The 20,458-nt window shown below is 44.7% G+C and overlaps 1 protein-coding gene across 5 annotated transcripts in view; it reads right to left on the bottom strand.

The window, feature by feature from the left end:
- The window catches only part of CNTN4 (contactin 4), a 245,715-nt gene that overhangs the window by 51,832 nt on the left and 173,425 nt on the right, over positions 1-20,458 (bottom strand). For all 5 annotated transcript variants that reach the window (XM_039695312.1, XM_039695311.1, XM_039695314.1 and 2 more), the window contains 5 exons: positions 18,034-18,237; positions 13,917-14,019; positions 13,130-13,314; positions 3,500-3,636; positions 1,602-1,731 (listed from right to left, as the gene is read on the bottom strand). In XM_039695312.1, the coding sequence (XP_039551246.1) occupies positions 1,602-1,731; positions 3,500-3,636; positions 13,130-13,314; positions 13,917-14,019; positions 18,034-18,237 (759 nt within the window). The remainder of the gene's footprint in view (positions 1-1,601; positions 1,732-3,499; positions 3,637-13,129; positions 13,315-13,916; positions 14,020-18,033; positions 18,238-20,458) is intronic.

Below are 20,458 nucleotides of genomic sequence, written 5' to 3'. Positions count from 1 at the left end.
ACACTCAGATCTGGTTAAAAGCTAAAATTTCCCAGGGAGGGCTCAGAATGTTGTCCTGCTTTGAAACTCAAGTGAAAAGGCAAACCTGCTGCTTTCCTTTCAAAACATGCCAAGTTAAATCACAGATGCACAGGAATTTATCTGCAGGACACCATTTGGGTGCTTTTCCTGTGACAGACAGAAGCTGAGATGCAGAACCCAAGTGAGAAGTTGGCCAAATAAATATTTCTTGCCAGGCTTCTCAGACCAGACCCCCCAAAATCTGTTTTTTGTGTGGACACGAGGAGCTGCTGGTCACAGGGACACCTTGGGAGTCCCCACCACCAAGGATTAAACCTTTCTCCTCTGAAAACATCTTCCCCCTTCCCAAAGGTCCTTTTTCACCAGGTTTTAAATAGACAAGAAAAGCATCAGTGGGTTTATTTCGATTTCTTTCATGTCCAATAAATCTCAGCATTGTGAAGTCTAATTTATTGAGCATTATTGTACCTTTCTCCAACAGCAACACAGACAATCCTTCAAATGAATTTTTTTTCTATGCAGGCATCTATCACTGATGATAAAAAATGACCAATAATTGAAAATCCCATAGCTGGAAAAAACCTCATGCTTTGTTCTTCAGGATAAATCAGAGAATGAATGCTGCTATTGAACATTTGGTTTGAGAGCAATGAAACTGTTATTTTGTAAGCAGGAACTGTGTTTAACCCTTTGAAAATACATCCCTATGCCTCTTGTTCAAGAAGATGGTTTGGGGTTGAGTTGCAGCCTGGCAGGGACCCCTGGGATGGTCCCACCCCACCCCTCCTCACCCAGGAGCAGCCACAGGAGGTTGCCCAAGGCCGTGGCCAGTTGGATGTTGAGCATCTCCAAGGACAGGGATGCCACAGTATCTCTGGACAATTTGTTCTAGTGCCCAACCAACCTCAAAATAAAGTTTTTCTTATTTGAAGTGGTATTTCCAGGGTTTCAGTTTGTGGCCATTGCCTCCTGTCCTGGCATGGGCACCTCTGAGAAGATCCTGACTCTGTAACCCCTGTTCCCTCCATTCAGGTATTCCCCCACTTGGATTCACACGAGCTTCTCCTGATTTTATCTGGGAGGAGCAGAGCAGTTGTGCACAGAACTGTGGGGTGGAAGATCCTTTTCTTTGGGATGGAGGAATTTCGTTTGCTGTTAAATTGCTGAAAGGTCTCCTCAGACAGGAGTTTTGTCACCGTGTCCTGAGCAGAGTCACCTCTGCAGCCAGGACTGGGCACCCGGATGTTCTGAATGGCAATGCTCAGGTTTCTCCAGAAATAGCTTTAACCAGCAGGAGAGGGAATGCACCTGCCAGCTCCTGGAGGAATGTGGGATGAAGTAAAAAACATCTGTTCTCTGCTCTCCACTGCCTCAAGTTTGCATTTCACGCCTCCTTTAGAAACAAACCGCCAAAGATCTCCGCTTATGCTTCAGAAACAAACTGCCAAAAATCCGCTTCTGCTTCAGCAACAAATCCCAAAGATCTTCTTCTGCTCCAGCTGCTGCAGCCCAGCAGAAGCACCCGGGCAGGGCTTGCTGTGGTTCTGGGAGGTTGGCAGGGCTCAGGGATGTGCACTCACCTATGACACTGAGCTCGGCACTGGCAAAGATGACGCCGTGCCGGTTCTCTGCCACGCACTGGTACATGCCCGCGTCCGAGAGACTCACGTTGGGAATGGTGAGAGAGCCCTGCTCCAGCTGCACCCTGCCCTGGGGACAGCAAAACAGACTCCAAAATCAACGAGAACATGAGCAAGCCTCCTCAGAACGTGCACCCAGAGGTTGTCCTGCTGTGTTTTATAGCAAGGTGGACAAAACAAAGTAGCGGTAACGGGAGGAATTTGCATGCTGCAATTTATTTGTCTGCCAGCCAAATTTATGTCAGGCTGGAGACTAAATGGTGAAACCAATATAGGAGCTGGTAAATGCAATTTAAATTGGAGGACCCTCCCTTGACCCCTCATTGATTTAATACCCAAAGCATTTAGATTAATATCCCTTTCAAGGAGATAAGCTCGAAGCAAGAAATGCACTTCTGTTCCACAGTGGCGCATCACAGCCAAGCCCATCCTCAGAAACATTTAAAACAATGTTATTTCCATGGAATCACAGAGTCATTGAGGTTGGAAAAGACCTCCAGGATCACTGTGTCCAACCTTTGACCGAACACCACCATGGCAACTGAACTATAGCACATACAGGTGTTTCTTGGACACTTCCAGGAATGGGGACTCCACACCTCCCTGGGCAGTTCCAATGGAGAAATTCACCCTTTCCATGGAGAAATTCCTCCTGATGTCCAACCTGACCCTCCCCTGGCACAGTCTGAGGCCATTTTGAGTCTATATGGCAATGCAGGCTGCTAAGACTGGTTGCCATCTCAGCCAGCACAGACAGAAACATTTAAAATCTTCTGCAGTTTACTGAAAACAATGTAAATGCTAATAATTTAATGATCCTTTACTTCATATCAGCCACTAACGTGATTTAAGAACAAGACCATCTGCCAGTGACCAGCGTGAAGCAACCAGAATTAGTGTGTGGAGTGAAAGACCAGGCTATCATTTGTCAGCCTGAGGATATGGAGCTCGAGTTATCAATTCTAATAAGTACAGCAAAGTGTTCCCTCCCTCCCCAGGAGTTTGACATTAAAAAAAAAAAATCTAAAATAAAGAACTATTGGTTTTCTACTTGGCCTTAGGGCAGAAATTTAATGTTTGTGCAATTTTTGCCAGGGTTTGATCAAATCGGGGCTGCCATGTTCTTTCACAGTAAGTGGAGGGGAAAAGTGCTGGCTGCTGTGAAACCAAAGCTTTGGTGACTTGGCTGAGTTTGTGGTGGCAAGGTGGGATCATGGACAGGGTGATGACCCTCCAGGAGGGCTGGGCAGATGTGTTGGTGGTAGGGGTGTAATTCCACAGCTCCTGCACAGGGACACAGCTCAGCAGGAGGAGTGGGAACACCATTAAACACCAGCAGGAACCCTGAGGTTTCATTACCACTCAAAGTTCACCTAAACATCATAAATTAAAGTAACTATTTTGGAGTGATCATTCTCTGGTGACACATTCCAAAATGCCATTCAGCCATTCCTTCTTTCTTGCAGCCTTAGGTTTGTTTGCATCATGGATCCTTCATTTTGGGGAGGAGAGCCTGTTGTGTGTCCTGCTTGTCCCAGGCAGCAGCTCCTGGAGCTGGAGGGAGGTGAAACCAGGCACAGGAAGGAATGGGGGATTGTCTGTGAGGGTGGGGAGGCCCTGGGTGCCCAGGGCAGCTGTGGCTACCCCTGGATCCCTGGAAGTGTCCAGGCTTTGGAGCAGGGGGTGGAACGACATGACCTTGAAGATCCCTTCCAACCCAAACCATTCTGCGATTCCAGAGCACCCCCATCCTCCCCACCCCAAATCACCCACCCAGAGCTGGCAGAGCACCACAGCACCCCCATCTCCCATCCCCAGGGGGTTCCAGCAGTGCCTACCTGTGGCAGCAGCGGCTCCCCGTCCTTGAGCCAGCGGTAGGAGGGCTTGGGGCGGCCGCTGGCGCGGCACTCCCAGGACACGCGCTCCTCGATGGCCGCGTGCACGTCGTGGATCTGCTGCGTCCAGCTGGGCTGGGCTGCAAGGAGAGCAGGGAGGGAAGCCTGGAGCCTGGGGGCAGCAGCTCTGTGCTGCCAAACGGCCGTTCCTTCCCTTATCAGAGCATTGGACTTGATAACGTTGGGATTTCAGCTTTTCTGTTTTCCGTGTATTTGTACTCCTGCAGCTCTTTAGTGTGTAACTCTGAACTCCACACACAGTGGGAGCTGCTGCTTTCCCAGTTTGGGCAGACACAACAATTCCTCTCCAGGCCTGGCAGTCAAGGACACCTCACTGCCTCAGGCCCAGAGATGGGAACAAAAGTGAGTTGGGGGAGCAAACTTGGGGTCAGTGACTTCATTAGCTGAAGCTGGAATTGGCAGATTCATCCCAATATGCAAATGGACCAAAATTATCAAAGTGTGCAAACCCTGACCCATCATCCATTTTTGGATGCAGCCCCTCGGGAGCTTTGTCTGCCCTAAATGTACCTGAAGCCCTTCAATAAATAGAACAGCTTTTTATTCCCTTAATTCTGTCTGGCCTCTGTTTTTAGGTAGCCCCAAAAATGCATCCTAAGAACTACTAAAGATTGCTGTACTTCCTTGAGTCCAGTGCTGCTTTCTGAAGGTGGCACCGGACAAGATCAGAAGCTACTTTTACTTTATTTGTAGGTAAAACCCTTAAAGAAAAAGAGTAGCTTCAGAAACCCTGCTCATCCTGCAAAAACAAAGCAGAAGTCACACACCTGGTCCTTCAAATAGAGACATTTCCCTCCTCAGGGTCTCTATAACTTGGGCTTCAAAGCTCTAAAATTTAGCTTCAGACTTCAAAACATGCAATTTAGAACTAGTTCTGCATTGAAATTGAGGTTATTCCAGTAACTCTGCATGGTTACAGGCACTACTTCAGGTCCAGGCTCTCAGTCTTGTCTTGATTATGGACAGATCTCTATATCTTGCCACAGGAAGGAAAAATATTTGGACCCAATAATCGTATTAATGACTCTGAAGGAACCTAGAAAGGCCACAAGCAGATATTGGAGACACATTTTGGTAGAATTTGGAGGAAACTAGCACTGGCAGTTTTCAGCCACTTGTGAGATTATATTTTTAACTATGTTTCACATAATTTTATCAGTTTGTTGGCTTCCATTTTTTTTTTAAATAGAGTTTGAGTTTAGCCAGCTTCCACTAAATTCCATTAAAATTGCCACAGAGTTTTGAAGACCACCCAAAACCTCCGACTTCCTTAAGAGTGACTTTTTGTCCAGATATATCTACAATGCACAGTACTATCTATTTAAGATCTTACTAGTAATAGTATATTAATATATCTATAATACTTTTCAGAAAGTCCCAATAAACAATGAAATTCTGATTTTCTTAAATGGGCATTTGCCCTATTTTGACATAAGAACATCTGACTTAGCAGGATGGTATTACCAGCAGAGGTCTCCAAGAACCTGATTAATACTTTTCCCTGTGTAATCAGATAAAAGAAAAAATCAAAATTTCTCAAAGCCAGGTAACAACTTTACACATCTCCTTTTGATAGGGACAGGGGCCCAGAGATGGGTTTGAAAGAGTAAATTTTAAAATATCACATGAAAATGGCAAATGGGCATGATTATACCCAAAAGAGGGGTATGTCTGTGATGATGGGACGCTGGAAATCCAAATTCAGAGAACTCAGGTTGTGTTTAACCCCACCCCTGGCATCCTGAACATGCCTACAAAGCAGAGATGAGGTGGAGAGTTTCCCACAGTCCCTCAGCTCCAAGGGAATTCCAAAAATAAACCCAAAAAACTGAACTGAGCATCCTGGCAATGCAGAAGGGAAAGGAGAAGTGAGTGGTGTTTATTTCTCTGGCTGCCCCTCCTGCCCCTGTAATAGTTTAAGCTTGTTTATTGTCTGTATCCAAAGAGATAGAAAAGGGAAAGCCTTTAAATGTAGGGAGATGAAAGTCAGTTCTGTCATCTGGAGTAAGAACTTGAACAATTCCATCGAGCTGAGCAATTGCAATGGGTTCAGTGGCTCAAGGACATGTGCAAATTACTCGTGAATTTACATATTTACTATTCTAACAGCATCTAACTCATCATTTTGAAGGGAATTTTATGATCCCATGAAAGGAGCTCTATAAAACCCACACACATCCATTTGCCTTTTTTATTTTTGCTGCGCTGTTTTACAGATTTCCCACATGAAAACAAAACTAAAAAAAACCACCAAAAAACCACCCAGACAAAACAACTGGAATTAATCTGCAAATCAAGAAAAGCCATGAATGGTAAACTGCTCTATAACCTGAGTGTGTGCCATGGAAAAACAAAGATAACTCCTGTGGAGAGGAGGACAGAAATTGAGAATTCATCCTCATTTCATAGAGACTCCCCAAATAAGGGAAATAGTAATTCTGCCCAAATAAGGGAAATCCTAATTTTCCCCAAATAAGGGAAATTCTCTCCAAATGGCATTTTTTGGGGTGGTTTGTGGGTTGTTCATCCCAACTCCTGCCCTGAGTGCTGCGACTGAAACGTGCAGTGCTGGAAGCTGCCACCCCAAATCAAATCCATGTCACCCTTTTGTGCAGCACCCAGGAGCCACAGCCACATCCACACCACCCTAACCCCCTCCAGTGGTCTGAACTGGTGCAAATCCCAAATCCCAAAGCCATTTGTGGGGCAGACAATTCCAAAATGAGCAGCACAGGTCAAAAAAATACATCTCAGTGAAAAGCTCCGAGCCATTTTTTCGGCAGGATTTCGTTCTCTGCTGCTCTTTGGGAGTTTTTTCTAATTAGGTCAAGCTCTCTCTCAACAGTTCAGTGCAGAGAGAAGCTCTTGGCTTCATCTTGGGGAATACTCAGGGGTTGGCTCATGCTGCAAATATGTGTGAGCCACCAAAGGAGAGTGGCCACAACCTAATGGAATTTGACAGGCGCCCACCGGGGATCAGAGCAAGGTAACACGACACGAGATTTCAGGCATGATAATTAAAATAATTCAGATAAGGGGATGAAACCAGCTCCTCTCCACAACATTTTCTGGTATAGCAATGTTCTCAGAGATGATGATAAGGTTTAATTTGTGACTGGTCTAGGAAAGAGTCCTTTGGATCGTTTCGGCAGCGCTGACCAAAGAGAAATTATTTTACAGGAGATATTTTGGTCCTGCTTGGAGTACTTAAGATAGAACTGGCCTTCGAAACATCCTGGAGGAAAAATCTGGAAGCTGATTAAGAATTCATCTGAGTTGCAAGCAAAATTCATATGCTAAATCTATAAAGTGAAAGAAAAAGCTTAGAGATATGAGCACGACTCTTACATAAGCATTGCTTTAAAGAAAAATCTCCCCCTCCTAGGAGATTTCTGGAGTTTGTACTCAGGGGACTGAAGAAAAGTGATGGAAATAGTGAGAAGAAAACATGTTTACCTTTGATCACTTTTCAGTCTACACCAACACAAAGTGGGACAGTTAAAACCAGGTGAATAGGAAAATATCCCCAAATATATTCTTACTTTTCTAAGACAAAAAAAATCCAGGGACAGTCTGTCCTTCACTGTAATAAATTAAAAAGCAAAATAGGAACTGGAAATTACGTCCTAAAAGATACTTGAAAATGAAATGATGTGGCAGGTGATGATGCATCACCTCAGAAATGAGTAACAAACCCCCAGAAGTAAAGGAGAAATACAAGAAATAAACCAGAAATAAACCTGTAGGACTCTGCAATCATCTGGGAGTTCAAAACAACCAAAAAGACTCAAGCAAATGAGGTGCTAATACATATCCAGAATCCAATTCTCAGCTGGTGTGTATTGATTTCAGTGTTCCTAAGCCAATTTCTAGCAGCTGATGACCTGGTGCAGGCTGTGCAATTCATCATTAATGGCAGATGAAAGGCTGAATGACTTGTCCATTACCATCTCTATTCTAAGGAGATTGAGACTGAGCCCAGGATCAGAGCAGTCTAAAGACGAGAAAGCCAAGTGTAAGAAGTAAAATAAAAAAAACCAAAACAACCAGATGGGAAAAACAGATGAGTAACTGGAAATAAAGAGTGCAGGCAGTGTGTAAGGCTTGTGCAGAGAAGTGCTCATCCTGCCCCTGATGGGGACACAGCTCCTGAGCACAAACCCCTCAGATCCTGATTTGTTTCCTTCCCAAAGATCACCGGGGTGTGAAACCACACCTCAAGTTACCACTTTTCTTCCCTTCCTTTCCTTCCTCTTGACCTCTACTGCCAGGCAAGCACTCTGAAATCTCTACAACTCCAAGGTGTGCAAATCCTGCACCAAACCAATCTGCTGGAATGCTGTGCCTAAAAAAAAAATAAAAAAAAATCTCTATTTGGCTGAGTCTTTGGAAACTCTACAAGACTGACCCTGCCAACCCAGCCAGGAGTTCTGCTTGGCACTACAATATTAAACACCAGAGGAAAATCTGAAGGAGTTAACCCAGCTGATAAAACCCCTTCAGTCGTCCCTTCCTCCCATTTACCTCCTGTTCTGCACCATTAGAGGATGTTCTCCCCAGTTTTTGTGGGCTGTGGGTGTTACAGGCACACCCACAGGGACTCTCCTCATGGGTTTAGGTATTTTCCATCCTGACACTAAACTGCAGCTGCTCAGGGGTGTAAGGTGTGGGGTGTTCCATGAGTAGCCTTCACTTTTCATTTCTATTAGTGTTTCACCCTATTTGTATTTTTGCTTCTCCTGCTGGAGAAATGTTTCTCCAAGCAACAATGATAATAACGTGAGACTTTTTCTGAATCTCCAAAAATTGGATTTCTCTGGAAGCAGGGTTCCAGCAATCCCTTGGAAAAGGACAAGCTGATAAGAAACAATTCTGTGCTCTGTGCAGGAATGTGTTCTGTCTGTGTTCTGGATGCAAGACCTCCCTTCGGCAGCAAAGAATTCAGGACTCAGAGTTACTTCTCCCTGTACTAACTCTTATCTGTGTAAAAAGTGACAAGAAGGTTTTCTAGTGAGTGATGTGAAAGAAAGTGAACAATAATATAGTAATAATACAATAATAATGCACTTGCCCTATGTACAGGAATTTTCTTGTCTTTTTATCAGTCCAGAAACTCACTTTATTCAAATTTTCAGCAAATTATTTGTGATTTGGGACCTAAACTGAGCAGACATAAAACTGCCTGATGTTCACTTGTGCAAATTTCCTTTTTAGACTCTAGGCATAATGAAGAGCACAATCTGATTTCCATCTGAGGCTGTTTTACAGAGTGGCATAAAGTGGCTTTTGCCCAAATGAAACACAGGCCCATTGATGAAAGGAAGATTCTTTTCACCACAAAATTAAGGAGCCTCACAAATTCCTAGTGGGACTTAGATTTGAGAAGGATTTAATCTGAAAAGAGGCCCAGCCAATTGAATGGGTTTTGCTGAATATCAGAAATGCTGCACAGATCTGTAATTAGTGACAGAGAAGTCTGTCTGTCTGCTAAGGCAGACGCTGCTGTGCTGACACTTTTGGAAAGCATTTGAGCTGCAGTTTTTTCGTCCTCTCCTTGCCTTGCCAGAGCAGGAGAGGATGGGAGATGCTGGGGCAACACAGGTGATGCTGAGGCAGCACCTCCATCTGTGCTGGCTCCAGCTGAGCTGCTTTGGAGCTTGGATATTTCCCAGCGTGGATCTGACTGGAAAGCCAGGGCCAAATCCCATGTTTTGTGGCCAAATCCCAGCAAACAAACGTTTTCAGTGGTGGGGCAGCTCCTCAGCCCTCCCCTGTGCTGTCACTCCCAGCCTCACGTTCATATCACCTCAGCCAGCAGCTAATTTTAATATTTTCTGTCATTCAGGTGAAATATTTTGTTGGGAAGGGCAATCTCAAGATGTTGCATTGACTCACCAGAGTCAACATAGGGAAGCAGAGCCCAAGGAGCTCAAACCAAGGATGAGCAGCCTTGGGGTCACAAATATCAGCAAAAGAAGATTGGGCTGAAACAGCATCTAAACTTACCATGAATTAAACATCAATAATAAATAAGCATCTCCTTGATGCTGGCTTTGTGAACAAAAAAGGCAATTTCTTTTTAAATTAGCTGGTTAAGGTAATCTGTTTACTGTACTTCTGCCAGGAAAAAAATAATTGTTGGCATTGCTGTTTGCTCAGGATATAAATCTTAGCCCTGCGGAGGGTTAGCAAATGCAAAATTTATGAGCAGCCAGATTAAAAATACAATCAGGTCAATGGGAGTGCATCCCAAAACACACAGCTGAGGGTGTGGAGAGCCCTGGGAGAATCTGGAGAAACTGGGAGAGAGAAGAGAACCCTGGGTCCCACTGGGGACCTCACCTGCCTCAGCCACGGGCTGCAGCTGGCACAGGGAACAAGCTGCCAGGCCAGGAAGGCAGCACCAGCACTTAGAGCTCTAAAAGGTGCAAAAGAAGGGGCTGAGAAGTTTAATAATTCAGGATCAGGGAATATTCTGAGTTGGTGGAAACCCACAAGGATCAAGTGCAGCTGGTGGCCCTGCATGGGACAGCCCCAAGAATCCCAGCAGGAGCCTTTGCCAGGAGTTAACCTGAGGCTGGGACAGCAGGGAGAACAAGAGACCCAGCAGGGAAATGTGTCACTCAGAGTTCCATCAGTCAGGGGAACAGAAGTGAGCTCTGTAATTGCATTAACAGCACCACGTTTCCATGGGAAGGCCGATCCATCACGGGGGACTCAGCCCTGAAGAAGTGTTTGTGGAGAGCAGTGAAACACAGCCTGCTGCAGGGCTCAGAGAGCAGAAAATGCAGCAAGAACGGATCTTGCACGTTTAATTAACCTTTTCTGCTGCAACAAGGGTGTCAAACAACTTCAGTGTCACTGATATGCTAAGGGAGGAGAAAATAAACTCTGATACAAGAGCGAAACACAGCAGAAGTCAACCCTCCCTGGCACCTTCCAGCAGCACACAGAGAAGCTGACAATGCTGGGTTAGCTACAGTGAGCAGGCAAATTTCAGTTTTCTTTCCTTATTTTATGCCATGCACAGAGGCTGCTAACTGGGTTTAAAGGAGTGGAGCTGTTAGAGCCTCAGTGTGACCTGCAGAGCACATCAGTGCAGGTGGGCAGCACCTCTGATAACCCAGAGCTTTGGGCTGCAGGGACCTCAAATCCCACCCAGTGCCAGCCCTGCCATGGCAGGGACACCTCCCACTGTCCCAGGTGTTCCAGCCCCAGTGTCCAGCCTGGCCTTGGGCACTGCCAGGGATCCAGGGGCAGCCCCAGCTGCTCTGGGCACCTGTGCCAGGGCTGCCCACCCTGATGATAAAAAATTTCTTCCTCAAATCCATTCAAACCTGCACCTTTCTGCACCTCCAGAGTGTTTCCCTCTCCAGGCAGCAGCCCTGACCTTCCAAAAGCAGCTCGAAAGCTCTGCCAGCATTACAGTTGTATTTCAATAATGAAATACCATTTCTCAGCTGTTAAAAAACCCCAATTATTATGGAAAATTAATAAATAATAAGGAACATAATAAGGATAACAATAATAATAATAATAACAATAATAATAATAATAATAGTAATAGTAATAATAGTAACAACATAACAAATAATAAGGAAAATTAAAGAAATTCTTTCCCCCAACTCTTCGTATAAAAGTTTACAATAAGTTACTTTCCCTTAAAAAATTCCGCTGCCACACAAAACTCCAGAGCCCAGAGTACAGAATGCAATTTGGGTTTTTTTTAAAGAGATCTATTTTCAGTACCGGCTGCAAAACACAAGTTACCCTAAAAAACCCAACTAGTTCCCTGGAAAATCACCATCCTCAAGACAAGAAGGATGATGTTTTAGTGAATTATCTTTAAAACCTGCAGCAGGGGAGGTGCCTGTCTGCCACCCCTCCCTGGGGAATTCCTCCTCTCCCAGGGAAGAGATGGAAAGAGTTCCCAGCATGACAGACTGAGAGCAGGACACTCCTCTTCCTAAAAAACCTCAAGATTCTCTGCTGAAATGCCACAATGGGTGTGAAAAGCAGCAGGAGCCACAGTGGCAGCTTTTGTGTAGGATCCAGAGTGGTAAATTCATTACAATAATGAGATTATAACTTGATATATGCTATGGTGGGAGTGTTCCAAAGGCTCCATTTGCTGCTTTCCAAGGAAGGCAGCTCTGGCTGTGGGTACAGCAAAACTGTACAACTGATGAGTCTTTTAATTTACTCTCCACATGGGGAAAATCAGGAGAAAAACACAGCACAGAAAAAGGAATCTTTAAATCATCTAATTAAAAAAATTAAAACCCATTCAAATCAACCCCAGATTCTTTCCTTAACATGAAAAATTTCACTTTGTTCTTGTTCTTTCACTATTTTTAATGTTTTCTCATTTTATATTTCCCTCAGTTTTAAAAGGACAAATGTTCATTGAAATGGAAGCCCCCAAAGTTCTGATTTATAAATGAAATTTCTCTCAGAGATATTTCCAATTTGAAAACATCCCTACTTTAAAAAAAACCCAAAACTTACATTACCCACCAAATTCAATTCAGTTTTGCCAGAAGGGTTGGTTCCCAAACTCTTTTTCTGTGGCAAAGTCATTATAAATCAAAAACCATTCTCCTCATCTCTTGAGTTCAACCCAATCTTCCCTGCTGACAGGAGCTCAGGAGCATTTGGGGGAGAAAACTCTCAGTTTTTGTCCATATTTCCTCTGAACAACATGGGATGGGACCAGGGGAGCAACACAACCAGGAATTTTTGGATGCTCTGGAGGTCTCTACACATCTTTGGGGTGTGGAACCTGCAGCTTCTCCTCTCCAAAACATCTCCCACAGAACTTTGGTACCAAACCCAGCCCCTTGTGCCCCTAAATCCCCTCCCTGCAGCTCTCACTCACCTCTACACAGGTAAAGCCACACTTCCAGTTTGCTTTGTGGGCTGTTCCCAGCAGAAATTTGGGGATGAGCAGCAGGATCAGAGGGATGAATGCCTCTTCTATCTAAAAGAGCAGGCCTAGGAGGCTGAAATTTGGCATTTCACAGTGCCTGGCTTAAGGGCTGTGATTGCAGCCAGGGAAGAGCAGGTGCAGAAAGCCTTTGAGGGGAGAGGGCTCTGCCCTGACACTGTTAAATCCCAACTCCCCCTGCTCTTCAATCACTGATCCTCTTGAAAGCTGTCCTTAATTGGTTATCAGCAATTAACATTTATCCACAAAAGCTGGGGCAACCCATACATCATAAATCCCAAGCTGTAACACGAGGATGCTCCCCCAGATTTCCTGCCTTACCCTCCCAGCCACGAGAAGGAAAATGAGACTTTTCCAAGCATTTCCAGCACGTTTCCATGCCAATGTCCTTCTGGGGATGTGTTTTTGTTCCAGCTGCTCTGATTCTCAATTAATATGCACCATTCAGCCAGGTTTTATTTCAAATTACACCCTTCTCGAGATGTGCCATTTGAAAAGAAAGTCATTTCAAAAATATCCTGGCGAAATTACGTCCTCACAAAATATTTACTGCAGATTGCACTGACTGCAATAAAGAAAGCCCTGAAAGCAGGCAGCCTGCTTACCATAAAACGTCAGTTGTCCCCGTGCCACGTTTTTGCCTCTCACATTTTCAGCCACGCATTCGTAGAGCCCGGCATCCTCCTGCTGGAAGTTGGGGATCTCCAGGAGCCCGCTGGAGCGGTGCCTCCGCGCCTTCCTGGGCAGCTGCTTCCCATCCGCCCTCCTCCAGCTGATCGTGGGCACAGGGCTGAGGAAGGGAGAGAAAGCACAACAACACTGGCAGAGGAAGCCATGGTCAGAGCGAGGGGCCTGGCACAGGGTCAGAGGGGTTTTGTTATGGGTGGGTTATGTGGGACTTAACGTGAATGTGTTTATCGCGGTGTATAAGCAGGAGAGATTTTATTATTAAAATAATGTTTTGACCCAGCTGAATTTGGGGTTCTGCTGTAAAAACACATCCATTTTAAGGTGGGGAGGCCCTGGTAGGGGTTGCCCAGAGAAGCTGTGGCTGCTCTAAAAGTGCCCAAAAGACAGGGCTTGGAGCAGGCTGGGATGGTGGAAGGAGTCCCTGCCCACAGCAGGGGTGGCACTGGTTGGCATTCAAGGTCCCTTCCAACCCAAACCATGCATTTTGTGATGATTTTCCTGCCAGTCCCAACATTTTGGAAGTGTTGCCAGTGTTTACTCCAGAAACATCAGTCCCCAAGCCCCATGGCTGCTCTGAAAACTGGCCACAAGTAATTCCTGCTGAGGGAAGTTAGGAACTGCTGCAAACCTCACAAACCCAGCACCACCAACGTGAGGAGCTGCAGGGATAATAATTAATAATAATAATGGATCCAAACTTACTTGCCCAAGGCAAAGCACTCCAGTTTCACCGTGGTGCCTTTCGCAGATGGAACAGTTTCTGGGAACTGCACTTCTATTTTGGGCTCATACTCTCCCATCACCCCTGGGAACATAAAGGAGATGCTAAGGCTTGGTTGAATTTCAGCAGTAAATTCACAAGTGTTCCTGTGCTAGCACAGAGCTGTTCTATACATCATTACTTGCCCAATTAATCCATTCATTTTAAACATGGCTTGTTCCTAACAGCCGTGGAGTGTGGGCTCTTTTCCCATTTACTGCCAGAGGAGAAGCTGAACCGACTCTCCACACCATCTGCCAAAGATTAAAATCTCTTCATGGCTCTGTTACTTTTTGCTTTTGAATATGCAGGATTTTTGCAGGTAACTTGTGAAATAAAGGGAGCAATAATCAGGGAGGTTCAGCATCTTCTAGAAATGGAACGTGGAACAAACAGCCATTAGGAAAAAAGTTTTAAAATCCCTGGAGTTAACACAGATATTTCTATTAACTTCCAGGATTTCAATGCACAGAGATCTTCTACTCCTCGGGTAATTTCTTTATTTTTTACTGCCCCAGTAAATCAGGGAGCGTGGCAGCCTCTTTATGAAATTGTGTTTAAAAATTTGTGCACATAAAAAGGCCATTATACCCCTGACAAATGGCTCCATTTCCAGCCACTGCACTGTCTTAAACCCAGCACATATAATTCCACCAATAGTGATTATCAGCTAATTGATGATTGCAGTTCCAATCTCAACAGTGCGGCACCTCCTGGATGCTGGCCAAGGCAGGAGAGGAGCTGGGTCAGCCCTGGAGAATCCCAAAAATCCAGAAATGAGCCAGCAGGAGCCTGCAGTGACACTGGGGCACGTCAGAGCTGCTGAGGTTGGCCTGTGATTGCTGACTGCTCTTGCTTTTCACACTGGATGCAAGAAAATCCTGTTTTTTTCCTTTTTATTTTCCAGTGATGAAGCTGGAAATGCTGAGTGTGATGCTGACACCAAGTCCACCTCTGCTTGCTGACCTGAATGTTTCCTGTTCTGATACAAGAGCAGGTTATGTCATCTTTCTTCCAACACAGTAATTGCAAATAAATGTTCAACAAAGTAGCTGCTGCACAGTCTCTGTTGTCAAATTGAAATGCATTTATTAAAAATATGGATACTCTCCCCATATTTGTGTCCTGCCCAGCACATGAAACAGGAAGTCTGGGATTCCCTGGTGACATTCCAGCATTTACAAACCATACAAACAAGAATTACATGGCTTGTCACACATTGGCCCTCTGCATGTTAACGCTGCACCCTCCAAAAGCTCAAAATGCTGTTTTCCCAACTGGGACCTTCCAAATTTTTGCAATCTTGCCTAAATTTCTCCAAAATCTGTGCTGAATATTTGCTGGGTGAGCTTCAATCAAGCCAAGAACTGCCGTGTGGTCTCCACAGCAGCAGCTGATAGAACTTGTGGAGATCTTTTCCCCTTTCTCTTCACTCAATTTTTATTTATTCCCATTTCTTTGCCTTGGGCTAGGCCTGGAGAGCTGAAATTCCAGGGGGATAAAGCCCCCGGTGGGGTGGGAATGTTTCTCTGGGGCTGTGGGACACCAACTACAGCCACCACCCAACTCAGTCCTGCAGCTCTGGCCTCTCCCAGTCTCACTGTGAACTCCAACCACTGAAAAATCAGGATTTGCACCTGGAAAAATCAGGATTTATATCTGGCAAAACCACAAGGCTCCTGCTGCAATGACCCTGCCTATCTCCATAAATATGTACAGGGTATGAAGTGAGTCCTGCTGTCTCCTCTTTATAGCAGCAACATCAGAGCAGTTGAGACATCTCCATCCTGAATCCGAGATCATTTCCATGCAGAAAATCCTCATTTTTCCTGCTGTTCCTGGGTGATTGAACATCTGACTTAGCTGTGCAGGTGGCAGGGATGGAGGAGGAAATAAAGGGCTGAAGCAGAGCCTGGGTTGGTGGCTTGGAGAGCACTCCCAGTGTCAGGGCACATCAGCTGCTCCCTGTGCTGGCATTTCAGAGGCTTTTGTGTCTTTCTTCCAATCTCAAAGCTTAAAAACGTTTTTTGGGCTGAAAGTCCCAGGAATTCAGGAGGAGGCTAATTTGTCTGAGGATTTGATATGCATTTCCTGACAACACCTGTGAAACATTGCAGTTTAATTGGCCCATACAGCTGCTGCTGATGGCAATTTTATTCCAGGACTATTTTGATCCTTTCCCACTGTTACTGTTTCAACCCTGGCATGGCAAATCCCACATTTTAAAGAGAAATAGGGAAGCAGCAGCTCTCAACATCTGGATGGTCCCAGCAGGTTTTGGAGTGGGATGGGGCAGTCAGAGCTGTGCCAGGGCCTCCTGACCCTCACAGAGAACAATTCCTTGCCTATCTATCCCTTCCCCATCAGTTTAAAGCCATTTCCTTTTGTTCTATCACTGCACCCTTGTATCAAATTCCTCTCCACTTCTTCCAGTAGGGTTTGCAAAAAAAAAAAAATCCTATTATTGGAATATTAAAAAAAAGATTATTTCATAACTGCAATTGTTAGCACAAGGCAAATTTAAACATTGCTCTTTGCCATCCATGCCACGGCTCACTGTGGACTTGGAGGGACAGATTTGCTGCTGCTGTGTTTGTAGGAATACAGAATTCCCTGAAAGGGAGGGCAGAGATGGAGCAGAGCTGGAAAAGCAGCACCTCCACTCCTCCCAGTCCAGCTGTGACGATTCCTCATCACCAGCAGCATTTCCCACTCCATCCACAGGGATTCTGACAACCTGATGGGCAGGAGGCTGCGGTATGGAGCCTGCATTTTCCAAGCAAGGAATTTTTGTCAAATCCCATGAGGTGACAGTGGATCTTCTTCCAGGAGAAGTTGCTAACATTGCACTTCTATTCCTGGAACAAATGTCCCAACTGTTAGCCTTTAAACAGAGACATTTTAATTAATTTTAATTGGAAATTAACATGCAAATGTATTTTTCTTATCTGCTCCAAAATGATGATGATACAGATCAATTGTCTGTATAAATTTAGAAATCCTCTTTTGCTTTCTTCTCTCCTTTTTTGTATTATTCCACAGACCACTAATAATAGCACTAATTCTGCTGGGAAACACAGGCTGAGCTAACAGTTACCGAAACAACAAAGTGCCTTTGTTCACTTTTGGGCTGCATAAAATGAGAAAAACTGCTATGTCCAGACTCTAAAATCTATTTTGTTTCCTGTCTGGTCAACTCCCACTGGGTTTTTCTTTTGTAATTACTGCCTGACTCTCACAGTTGCTCCAGCAGTGGAGAGAGCAACTTTGGCTGTCCATAAGTTTGAGCCCCAGCTCCAGCACCACTGAAAAACTGTGAGAGGGGAAAACCCTTCCTGTCCTGGATTGCCAGGTAAATTGTATTCTATTTGCCATCGGTATGGCAGCTGTCTTCTGTTCAGTGGGCAGTTTTTGGGGGAGAACATCTGCTGATAACAGGCTGTGGAATGTCCCTGCGTGGCTGATAAGAACTACAGCATCCCATTGGGAGATGCTCCACCCAGAGGGAGGAGCCAAGCATTCCTACCTGGATATAATCTGAGATTCTGGAACACCAGCACAGCTTCTCCACTGGATTTCCCAGAGGAACAGCAGCTGCCTCTTTCACTGATCTTCAGAGGAAGACTGCACCCTTCTCCAGGATCTCTGCTCCAACAGAACCACACCCGACACTGCAGGAGGGCTGAGCCACAATTCCAATGGGACTGCTACCAACACCCTGACCCACAGGGTGTCAGGCTGTGTTCTGACTCTAGCAGTGTTCTTTTGGTTCACTGCATTGTTTATTTTATCTTTTTATTTTCTTCCCTATTAAAGAACTGTTATTCCTGTCCCCATATTTTTTGCCTGAGAGCCCCTTAATTTAAAATTTATAACAATTGAGAGGGAGGGCGTTTACATTTTCCATTTCAGGGGTGGCTCCTGCCTTCCTTAGCAGACACCTGTCTTTCCAAACCAAGACACTCCAACAGAAACACTTCAGCCAATTTTTACTTTCTGGGCGACATCCAGCCACGAAAACACAGCAAAGCCCCCAGGGGCAGCTGGGGAGGGTCCTACCGTCGTTCCTGAGGACGAGGGGCGTGGGTGGCCCCAGCACCTTGCTGTTGGTCACGGTGTTGGTCACCACGCAGGTGTAGTTGCCCACGTCCGAGGTCTCCACCTTGGCGATGTACAGGTTCCCGGTCTCCTGGGACACGAAGCGCCGGTTGTCCTGGTGCACAAAGGTGGGGTACTCGTTGAAGATCCAGGCGTAGGTCAGCTCTGCAAGCACAAGGGACCCGCTGTCAGCAGGGAAAAATGGAGACAGCACAGCCCATGGAACGAGCCCCATGGCTGCTGATGGCCTGGTGGATTGCACCTTTTTATTTTCTCTGTATTCCCTGATGCCCTTCTGGTTTTTACCTTTTTATCTTCTCTATATTCTCTGATGCCATTTTGTTTTTTCACCTTTTTATCTGCTCTATATTCTCTGATGCCATTTTGGTTTTTACCTTTTTTCTTTTATATATTCTCTGATATATATTTTTGGTTTTTGATTTGGTTTTTTTTTATGCTCTTTTTTGGTTTTTATCTTTTTTTTTCTCCTTCATATGTTCTCTGATGACGTTGTTTTTTGCCTTTTTTAATTTTTTTTTTCTATATTCTCTGATATATATGTTTGGTTTTTGGTTTGGTTTTTTTGTATGCTCTGTTTTGGTTTTTACCTTTTTTACTTCATATATTCTCTAATGCCCTTTTGATTTTTATCTTTTTATCTTCTCTGAATTCTCTGATCCTGTGTTGTTTTTTTTACCTTTTTTTACTTCATATATTCTCTGTATTCTCTAAACATATATTTTTACCATAGTTTAGCTTCAATGCTTTCCTAGGCAGAAAGACAAAACAAATTCCAGGATCCTTGTGCTGTCCTGGCTCTCTTTAGAAACCAAGGCTGAAAACGGCTTTTCGAGACAAATTTTTGTGGACAGGGCCTGGATCTCATCTGAGGGGGGAGAATTTAGAACTGGGGGTGTTAATTCACTGGGCAGGTTCCTAATTGGGGTGTTCTTGTCAGATAGGCTAATTTGCAGAATCTATAAAAATTGTACAGAAATCATGAGCAGGGTGCATCCTCAGCCTTTTCCACCTGCTGAATTTGTGCACTTAAGGCTCCTTACATCAAGGTGCCCCTTTTATCACCCTAACTGTGTCTGGCTCATATTTTTAGGACCAGAGGAAAAGGCATCACTCCAAATGCAAATTTCCAGCTGTGATGCTTCCAATCCCACTCATGGATCTGATATTCCTGCTACTCCTTCCACTTCATCCAGAATAAAATGCATTTCACAGGAATCTCACCTTTTTGTTGTGAACATTCCAGCCTGCCCATGGCTTTGCTTTCATCCTCCCTAATTAATTTTTTTCCCCCCCTTAAAGCCAGTTGTGAGGAGGATGTGCCAAGTTGTGTTATCACCCACTGGATGCTTTATTCCTCAGGAATTTCTGAATCAGCAGAAAACTGAACACTAAATTAAGCAGCTGTAATCTTCTCTGTGACTAATTAGACAGGGCTCTGTGTTTTATAAGGCGTCTTTGGAAGTTATTTGAGCCATAAAGAAGAAGTGAGAGACGTTGCAGAGGCTGTGAGTGAGGTTAATGCAGTCTAACCCTGTTATATCTGCCTGAGCCAAATGCCCAAACACACTCAAAGAGCCTGGAGTGGATACAAGACTGCTGCAGTTTTCTAAGGGAACACTAATTATACTAAAAATCACATTCTTGTTTTAATACTCTAATGAGTCGTGGCTGTAATTGACCTCAACTACCATTAGGTACTTTGGAAAATATATTCTGCCCTCACGTCCCACTGTTCCCAGCCAGAAGAAGCTGAATGCAGCCTTTTGGCCTTTATTTATTTATTTGTAACAACAGAACTCAAAAATGCCTGGTTAGACTTTTAGAAAGGCATGATAATTCTGTTTATGAGGGAATATCTAATCATCATATTTACACATGTGCATCTCATTAGAAGGAACCTCATGCTGATGTCAAGAGGATACTCAGAGCAAACAAGGTACCATTCCCAGCCAGCTTATTATTTTCTGCAAGTAGTTAAGTTTGGTTTGGGTTTTTTTGTTTGTTTTTGCTTTTTGCTTTTTTTTTTTTGGTTAAATTTACTCTCGGTGAACAATTATCTTGCTCCTCCAGAAGCAGCCAGCACCAGGCAAATAAACATCCCTGCCCTGGGATGCACAGAGGTGTTGAAATTGGAGTGATTCTTCACACCAAGGTTTCCACCAGAGCCTCCTGAGCTCTGCAATTTCAGCTCTGAAAGTGGAAATGGTGACCTGACCACAGGAAAACAGTGGGGAGGGAATTTCTGGATCAATCCCTGTCCCTCCCATCCTCCCCCAGGAGGTCTCATAAGGTATAATTGCACCCCAGAAAGGGCTGCTGCTTTTCTCTGCGAGCCAGTGTCACTTTAATTGCTAAAAACCTTCTA

This window comes from Passer montanus, unplaced genomic scaffold, assembly GCF_014805655.1.
Source record: "Passer montanus isolate IOZ18808 unplaced genomic scaffold, ASM1480565v1 scaffold9, whole genome shotgun sequence".
Taxonomy (NCBI): domain Eukaryota; kingdom Metazoa; phylum Chordata; class Aves; order Passeriformes; family Passeridae; genus Passer; species Passer montanus.
The sequence above is the reverse complement of the archived record's forward strand: the minus strand, read 5'-3'. Positions and strand labels throughout refer to the sequence as shown.